General features: G+C 40.4%; 1 protein-coding gene across 3 annotated transcripts; it reads right to left on the bottom strand.

Annotated features, from left to right (window-relative positions):
- Nucleotides 1-1,775: 1,775 nt before the first annotated feature.
- Nucleotides 1,776-7,329, bottom strand: BLOC1S6 (biogenesis of lysosomal organelles complex 1 subunit 6). Of its 3 annotated transcripts, none has more exons than XM_062629316.1 (5): nt 7,146-7,329; nt 6,231-6,375; nt 5,083-5,170; nt 4,388-4,474; nt 1,776-3,625 (listed from the first exon to the last, which is right to left on the bottom strand). In XM_062629316.1, exons 1-5 carry the CDS (start codon nt 7,210-7,212, stop codon nt 3,506-3,508), a joined length of 507 nt encoding a protein of 168 aa, XP_062485300.1. In that variant the 5' UTR covers nt 7,213-7,329; the 3' UTR covers nt 1,776-3,505. The 3 variants fall into 3 exon arrangements, with proteins under 3 accessions (XP_062485300.1, XP_062485293.1, XP_062485303.1); XM_062629309.1 differs by lacking the exon at nt 7,146-7,329 and adding an exon at nt 6,919-7,028; XM_062629319.1 differs by lacking the exon at nt 7,146-7,329 and adding an exon at nt 6,489-6,724.
- Nucleotides 7,330-9,771: the final 2,442 nt, after the last annotated feature.

Below are 9,771 nucleotides of genomic sequence, written 5' to 3'. Positions count from 1 at the left end.
TTCTTCCCAGCTCTAGTTTTAGTTCTATCAGCTACAGGGAGAATATCTGAAAAATTGTATTTGTCAGATCATAAGAGTTCTTGGCTGTGCTGGTATCACAAAGGTCTGTTTTGAAGACATACAGTGTGTGTGTGTGGGGGCTGGTGGTGATGTGACTGTCTAGTTTCGGTGCCTGTTTTTCTATAAATCACTCTGTCAAAGACTGAGAACAATAAAATAAGAAGTGTACTTCAAATTACTGGAAAGCAGTGATATTTGTACCAAAATAAACTGTTTATTCCAATTTAAGCTTACACTTTGATTTAAAAATTAATAATCTTTCTACCTTACACCCTGTTTTGCCTCACATGAATAACTATACTGAATAATTTTGCTCCTGTAAATTGTATTCATACAGATTTACATCACTAACTCCAAAACCTGCAAAGTTTTTACCGGTAATTTAGTTATAGTCATACAACTACTCCAAGAAAGATCGAATAACTTAATAGAATTAATGAAGCTTAAAACACAAAAAAAATGACACCTGCAAGGTGAGGCATTAAAGCACCAAGGTGAGAATTAAGAATAGGCAGCAGTGCTGCAAAGCAAGCAGCAGGTGGCAGGGCAGAAAGCGTCTACTGAAGGGTAATTCAGAATAAATTGACCAGAGAACTCTTCTCAACTGCTGGAATCCCAACTGAACAGCTGTGGAAACAACCTCTATGCTATTATTTATGCTCTTATCTCTTAGGTCACACAAATAAAACCAAATAAAGTCTTCAGTAGCCTTTTTCCAAAAGGAAACAAATTTTGTTTTATGAACATAGCAAAGGTACCACGATTAGTGAAAAACCCAGATTTCACTGGATTAAAAATTGGCTCATGTAAAGCTGTAAGGCTATAGGTGGGGTAACCCAATTTAAGCATCCAGTTTAAGAATAATAAAGATAAGAGCACAGGAAACCAAGATTCCTCAGTTAGCAACAGTAATTCATAAATTTGTAGTATCTTACAAAATAAAAATTCAGCGTTACCACACAGTTAAGTGTCTTACTTTTACTGCCATGATTTGACAAGCGATTACATTGACTATGAAATAGTATAAAAAGAGAACATTTTAAAACTTAACTGTTTAAAAAGACACAGTTTACCTGTGCTTCCTCATATGCATGGAATAAAAAGTCAGTATGATAATGTCTAAGACTACTACACTGATCTACTAGGATAAGTAGTTTTATTGTAAAATCAAGCAAGACTAAATGTATACACAGTAACAGGAAGACTAAATGTATACTTACTTTAGCTGTGCATATTAATGCTGGCATATCATTTTAGAGGATTATTGTTAAATTAATCCAATGCTGCATTTTATGCATCATGACACGAGTATTCTGAAGAACAACATCATATGAAGATAATAAATTGCAGATTTGACTGAAATGATTAATAAAACAAAAGTTATGTGAACAGACCAAACACTGCCCCCCCCATATATTAATTTCCTCCTTTATTACAAAAAGATTATTTAGTAAAATTACTTATTCATACAGAAAACAGATTTTACCACAACATGAAAAATTACTACATTTTTACGTATGTGATTCCTCAGGCAAGCACTGCCAGCTTTTATTCCTTTGATCGGAATTTCTGTGCTTAAAATTCTCCATTTTCAGTAAATGTAGCCACAATTTTTGAAACAAAACAAAAACCCGCCAGTTCTTCACAAAGAGACCACCACTTGAAACACTATACTGGGTTCTAGATGAGAGAACCCCAAACAAATACCCCAGAAATTTAATCCCAATTTGGATACTGAGGCATCTAGTTTCACGTTATACATTAGGAGGAACTGTTTAAATTCCCAGAATCTAGTTTTGAAATTAAATTACAAAATAAAATATTAAAATAACATTTAGTCATGTACATTCCACTCCAAAAAGGGACTGTGGAAATTCTGTACATTTCTCTTAGAAATACAAACCGCAGCACACACCAACAATCCACTGGCAATGAACAGACACCAGTCAACTTACAGGAAAAGTACCTGTGAAAAATTTTAATCTATTACTGCTCCTGTAACAGCATTTCAGTGTCTCTTCAGACTACTTCAAGTACTTTGTTCTCCTTGCTCCAAAACATTATCCCAGTTTACCTTTCATGTTGGGTGATTACTCATTAAAGTGTCTTTCACAGAAAAACATGACAAGAACAGGAAATAAGCTCAGAAAATTGCAATACAGAAGAGTGCAAGTAGGTGCACACTGTGTAAAAAAAATTGACTGACGCCCTCTGATACCTCACCATAGAGATCTTATGTAAAAGTTTACATGGATTACCCTTCACCTTACTTCAAAACACACCAATTGTACAGTACTAAAAAATCACCACAGATATAAAATAAGCAGTTTCTTAGATTGTAGGAACCAATAGTTTAAGTTCTTTCACCAGTCTAGACAACATGTATTTTCATTTGAATGGGAGCTCACACCAAGTGCTGCAAGAGAGCAATTACATTCAGAGAAAAGGTCATCAGCCTCTATTCCACATGTATCATCAGTACACACTACTAATCGCCAACTTGGGCAAGGACAGTGTAACAGAAATTCTCTTACACAGCCCTGAAGTGCAAGTGAAACATGGGTTAAGGAAAAAAAAACAAACGCAGTAGTTTTCCCTATGTGTAACTGCAACTCATGTGAAGTGGAAATTGTTGCATTTTGGTTGTGTTTTATTTCATCACACAGAATGAGGAAACTACACCTTCTAATCTTCCAGAAATCTGCATGGACCACACAGTCATCCTGCTGGACCATTACATAAGTAAGAGATTCTTGGTTTGACTCCAATGTTTGTGGAAGCACAAATTCATTCATCTTTGCATTGTGCACAAATCAGTTTTGAGACCTTTAGTGTCCTGCTTCCCTCCCGCACCAATCCAGCTGAGAATTTAATCAGAAGTTACATAAAGCAAAAAAAAGAGAAAGACTGCTGCAGTAAAGTGAGCTTTAAGGGAAATACACTGGAACTTTCTTCAGTTCAGTAGACATAGACCAAACTGAGACTGCACAAAGAGTCAGTACTTATGAACCCAAAGAGATCTCAACTGTGAAATGGGCAGCCACTGAAGTCTGGTGATGAGAACTGAACTTTAACTGGTATTGTGTTGTGTGTATGTGCCAGTCACCAAGAGTATCTCAGAATTCTAAACACAAGAACAACAGATGAAAAAAAAATTATAGGTATTTAGAACTGTGAAGCCCAAGTTCCCCTATATACACATAGATATACAAAATTTAACTTACATTATATATCAAACTGCATAATATTACAAAAGAAGGCAACTTGAATGGCTGAAATGAAAAAATCTGCATGTTACCCACCCTATTATTACCATTCTGGACTTTATAATACTAGAAAGTAGATTGTTGCTAGTAACAGCTATAGCCTCATTTGAGAGGCATCTGCCGTAATTCCAGAAAATCCAGAAGCTATTAATTCAGAGAGATTGTTGCATGCTCTGCTTTCAAATCCTCCTAGCAGGTTTTGCTGTTAACTGCTTCTCTCTTTCAAGTTCCTTCTCACGTTGTTGTTCTCGTTCTAGTTCTTCCTTCTGCCTCTTTTGTTGCAGCTTCAGTGCTCTTTTCTAAACAGAAAAGACAAGAAAATAATATAGCTGCAATAATAATTTATAGCTGTATTTAAGTTGGAGCCACAAACAAAAGCCCTCCCATCCTCTTAACGTTATCTTTTCCAATCCACCCTGCTTATGATTGAATGCTGCATAAACTTCATTTTTTCTTCCTCCCTCCCACTTCTATCTTACTGTTCAAGAATGGCAAATTTGTGACCTACACAGGGAAAATACAAACTGGATTCCCTTCACTCTCACTAGAAGTCATCCTTTGCATGCACCAGACAAGGGGCATATCAGGCAATTTATTGCCTCCCAGAGAAAATCCTTTTGCTGAATGTACCAAAGGACTAATCTTGCCATAATGTAACCAGAGACTGCCTATATAGGATGAAGTCAGTGAATTTATGTCACTGCTGACATTACATTAAAAAGGAAAAATCCTTACATTTATGACAATCTAGTTTTCATTAAAGAGGCACAGAAACTGAAAAAATGAAAAGAACTAGTTGGAATAGAGTGGATTAAGCAAGAGAACAAAGCATGATACTATCTGAACATGACAATGATGCTCAGATTCACTGCTCAAGCACAGGTAGGAGTAAATAAAAGCTTAAAAACATACATGGCTTAGCACCACAGAAAAATTCCACTTTGGTTGATTGAGGATTCTATTTTAATCAGAACTTTCAGTGTGCATCCAAAAATCAAAGTCAATAATTCATAAGTAAATAGATATCTATGTTGGAAAGTAAAAATATTTATCCCACTCACTTTTAGCTTTGTTGTCTTCTCATGGAGCATCATCATTTCATTTCTAATATTCACCAACTTGCTGTGATAGTGTTTAGCTTCTGAAAACTTAAAAAAAACCATAACCGTTAAAAGCAACAACTGTCAAGTTGGAATAGTTGTTCTATGAAGCTACACAGCAAACAGCAATCAAAACCAGTGATTACCAGAACAGTTTGATAATGGATTAAACATGTTCAAGTTTATATATAGTTTACATATTACATGTACTATAGAAAATTGCCATATTACAGCAGGTACACCCAGTAATCTGCTGGATTAAGACTTGTTAAACAGAATAAAAATATTACCATTTTATGCACCATATACCAGTGTTTCATGCCACCTTCCTGCTAGCCTGGAAAGGTGCACAGAGCTCTTATGGGAGCCTCAGTTCTATTGAAAAATGGCATACCTTTGCTTTGGCTGCTAATTTTTGACAACTGGACTTACTACCACTGCCTGAGCCTGCTTTTTTTTTTTCCCCCACTACTCTTCCTATTTAAGGGGAACATGCTGGTTCTGCACCCTCTCCAGCAATAATTTATCCTGAATACCTGAACTGGTTGGTTCTCTTCCTGCAGGTCATTAAGAAGGAAAAAACACAAGTTGCTATTAATGCTTCAGCAATAAAATCTACACTAATAGAGATTTAAGAAAGCATTAGTAACACTTACCAAAGCATCGATTTCAAGAATGGAGTTACACTCTTTGAACTTTGAAATCTCCTGTTCTAATGTTTCTAACAATACCACTTGGTTCTGTCTGAAACAAAGAAAAGATGCATAAAACCAAACTAAAGCAGCATATACTCTTTTTTAACCACCCCTTTAAATAAATACAACTTTTGATCACAACAATATAAATACATGTTTCCCAATATCAGATCCCTTTTATGCATTGGTAGGCAATTTCAATAGACATGAGTAAGTGGTCCTAGAAAAATCCCAGCTGAGTACACACAAATTCAGCTGGCATTGTACAGCATGGATATCCAAGATAGATATCCCAAAAACCTGAGCATGCACTCTGCAGGCTGCAGTGAGTAAATGCCCTTGGTTGAATGAAGGGAAGAACAATTAGCTCTTGACTTTGCACTCGGGTACTTCTGCATCATGTTACACGACTAAGTTATTTGATCCTTGGTGCTTATTGAGGATCCTTCACACCACATAAATCAGCTGAAGTCTTTCCAGACACAGGCTATCTCTGGCAGCAGCATAACCCCATCACGCATTTTGAAACCAAAATCAATATACCCTGCAAAGCCCAAGGAGATAGGTTTAAAGTCCTTTCCAGCATCTCTGCATCCATAGCAGATCCAGCTCATGTTTGAAATAAACTATTCTCAGCTATCAGCAAGACGACAACATACAGAGAACTCTTCCCTCTTTAGCTCCTAAATTATATTCTCTAAGTACATCTTTTGCAACACAGTTCAGAAACAGGACAACAAACAATATACCACACACTACCAGGTGCCCTGAATATGAATTCCATCTCTGAAAGTAAAACAAATCCAGCTTTCAGCAGACTTGCCTCTACAGGAATGAAGAAGGATTTAAGAAATCTATGTGTCTTCTATTATACCTGGCTTAGGAGATTTTAGTGTTTTAACATTACACAAGCTCTGATAGGACACACTGCAGTTTTTACAACTCCAATACTCACGCAAATCACTTAAATATTAAGGATCTATAGTCAGAACACAGAAATGCTTCAATAAGCTATATCCTGCTTAAGGGCAGCTAGAACATTATACCCCCAAAAAACGTGGCAAACAAAGTATGCACATATAACAAGCTGGTTTTACAAATTTGCTTACGTAAGTTCCTGTAGTGCTGATTTTGATCGCTGAAGATCAGGCAGATAATGAGAAAGCAGTCCTTCAGTCAGCTGCTCCACAGCTTTCTCGTCTATCAAAGGCAGATCTTCTACTACCCCTTCATCTGGAGATGCATCACTAGGATCTACACCAAAAAACAGTGACAGGTCAGCATGCACTTAATGTTTCACCTAAAACAGCTGGATTTTCCTGTTTAAAAATTAAAAGCGTTTCAACACTGAAGTTATACCTCCTTACACTTTATCAACTGTGCCTCCTCTTCCCTGTCCTTCTTCATCCCACCCTTGTTCCCAGTCCCATATCATGAACTTCCCAGTGAACAGTTTTCTCTGAACATGAGCAGAGCAAAAAGAGAGAAGTAAGAGTGTTCCAAAGACATCTTATGTATATAAAAAACTCCTCTAGTCTACAGAGGAAAAAGAGGGACAGTATCACTTGTTCTGGCCATGCATCAAGAATACTTAAATGTTAACACACTGCCACCCTTTGCTTTCAAAGTTAGGGAATAAACCAGGCCTGCTGAGTAAAGGTCTTAGCCTGTCACTCAAAACATACTCGGACTTCATCAAAACACCACATACGCTTAACTTTAAAAGTCTGCAAGCATTAGATAATAATTACTGTAAATTTCGTATGGGCAAACTATGGTTATTTACTACGTGCAGACCTACTGAAGACACAGGACTTCGATCCACAGGCCACACCGCACAGCACAAAAGGAGCCAGTGGCTCCGGAACGCATTCGGTCTCCGGTGCATCCGGCCCCAGCCTTCTGACCTTGCTGTGCTTGGCCGCTCAGCTCTGCCAAGGCCGCCAGCCGCCTGTGGCCCCAGCCCCTCCTCCGACCCTCCGCACCCGCCTTCGCCCGGGGCAGCCCAGCCGCCCCTCACGTACCCAACGAGCGCACGGGGGTGCCCGCGGTCGCCAACACCTTCTCCTCAGGCCGCTCCGCGAGGCTCATCGCTGCCGCACCCTGCCGCAGGGCAGGAGACCGAGTCGAGGCGGTGGCGCAGGGAGCCGCGGGGCTGTAACCGCCGTCACCGAGCAGGATGACTCCGCGCGGGCCTCCTCCCTACCCGGCGCCGCACCATAGAGCTGCCTGAGCGCGCAGCTGACTGGATGGGCCGGATGCGGAAATGAAGCTCGACGGACACTCGAAGCCCCGGTCGGGGGGCGGGTGCTGCCTCGGGCCGGGCGGAGCCGCCGGTGTCACACACAGAGCTGCCTTGGGGCAGTGCCGGTGGGCAGTGGGGGCACGCCCGTGAGTGGCGGGGCAGCCGAGGGGAAGAGCCAAAGGGGCAAGTTGGGTGCTCAGCGCAGAGCCTTCCCGGCGGTGGTGGTGCAGCGAGCCGAGCCGAGCCGAGCCGAGCCGAGGGGAGGGGAGGGGAGAGGAGAGGAGAGGAGGTGGAGGCGACCAGCAGCGGCCGGTGGAGTTACGGTGCTGGGGAATAACAGGTCCCGGGCGGTTCGCACAGGGCAAGTCGGCGAGTGCTGCTGCCAAGGGATAAACCCCAACCAACCCCGCTGCAGGGCAGCCCCTCCTGAGGACATGCTGTCTCCTGCTCTGCACACATCTGCGTTCTGTTCTCCAGTAATCATGCAGATTGTTCACTACTTTCAGCTTTTGTTCCTTAGTGAAAAGGAATCTGAGCTAGTTTTCGTGTATGTACCTGTCTCTGCATGTAGCCCAGCAGTCTGTAAGAGTAATAATAACTTTATGTATTTTATTATTGGTAAAACATTTTCTGGTATGGTAAGATTTATATATTTTTTCTCTATCATTTATAAAGGTCTTTTTAGGAAAGTCAGGCACAGCTATGTAAAGAAACCAGTGAAGGCACCACTCACAAAGTGTTTGAATGCATTATTTCCATAAATGCCCAAATCTTCAAGATTAAATGAAATTCAGGTAGTCCCAGTAGTGCTTTTCAAAAACAGGCAAAAAAAAAAAAAAAAAGGACTTGAAGATGATCTATGATCCTTAAAGTTGACACTTTTAACAAGATCATTGCAACTTCATTTATATTTTTCTTCACATATATATTCTACGTAATTATTGTTCACAGTTTCGTCACTGCTTTGTCATCAGATTAAAACCTGACCTGGTTTTCTTTCTTTTTTGGCTTTTGCTTTAAAAAAGCATCAAAGGCCTGGTCTGAAGCTGGACTGCAACAACAGGGACTTGTCAACTAACTTAAGACTCAAATCAAATTTTCAATTACAACTGGTTAGCAATGGGGAAAACCAGAAAAGTTTTGGAAAGTTTCACTGGGAAAGACTTCTCATCTTCCAGATGGAATTTCTAGTAAGAACCAGTGAGATAATCACTCTGAAATAGTCTCATTTGAGCTGTGGGAGTTTCAGATTTGTGCTCCTGCTGTGCCTGTTCCAGGCCCTCCCACATCTTGCAGAAATAGACTAAGGATTGGAATATAAAATTGGCATCTGTTTTTCTAGGCAAGTTAAAATTTAACTAGTTATCAACTCAAATGCTCCTAAAAGAGATTGATAGAAAGCCTCTCGCTCCTTTTCCTCTGCAAAATGTTCTCTGTTTCACAGTAACTATTTCCCAAGTGCATTCCCAAGTTCATTATCCTGTGAAGAATTAGGTAAGGTTTTATTCTAAGACAAAAAGATGTTTGAAAAGGAAGTTAAGTGAACCCTATAATAAGGAACACAAATATCTGGTCAAACTAACAAAAAGCAGTTACCTGTTGGTCTAAATACTTAATTTCAAGGAGTTGTGCAAAGTCAGTACTAGCATTACCATTGCTATCTAAAAATAAGTTACCATGCAACAACAAACTCCATAATCCATGGAGCCATACAATGAAAAAGCTTTAATTAGTCAGAAAGAAAACCTTCCTGAGGACATCTCTGAAAAATGAGCTGAAGGGATTTATAGTCCCTACGCAGCAACAGAGCTACCCCAAGGAAACTGAAGAACCCAGACTCTTCAGCTGACAGCTCTTCTACCCATCCATGGGCAGAATGTGAGGAAATGGACAGGCTGTTACAAAAGGCACTGTTCAGTAGAGGTTCATCTTGACAATGCATGCTTTGGTTCTTGACAATGCTTCAGAAAAATCTGGTCTTAGTTATTCAGTAAAAGGCAGGCTGGCAAACCTTGGTTTGCTGGTTTAGGGTGTTAAGCCCCCCGACATGCTGCCTTTCCTCAGTGTGAGAAGTTTCTGATCCTGCAGAAGCAGCAGCAGGATGGAGCATGAGCCTATTGTACCACCCCCTGATGAGTTTTACAAGCAGTAGTTTTGCAAGCCCCTGCCTGGCTGGTCTCTTATGTGTGTGCATCCTCATGCACTTGTGCTGGTACAAGTGGTGAAACAGAGAGTTAAACCACCCAGCGAGGCAAACAAAACCATTAAGAATGGCTGAACTTGGAACACAGTCGGAGTGCTTTTCTCCCTGGGCAGCAAGGCTGGCTGCACAGGGCCCAGCCTCACTGCTCAGGCTGACTCCCACACTGCTCGCTGCCCCCTCAGCTGCCATATGGGTGTCTATG

Source organism: Pezoporus occidentalis, unplaced genomic scaffold (genome assembly GCF_034315485.1).
Source record: "Pezoporus occidentalis ecotype Australia unplaced genomic scaffold, CSIRO_AGI_Poc_V1 ctg11, whole genome shotgun sequence".
NCBI lineage: Eukaryota > Metazoa > Chordata > Aves > Psittaciformes > Psittacidae > Pezoporus > Pezoporus occidentalis.
This window is presented reverse-complemented; position numbering and strand designations above follow the sequence as displayed.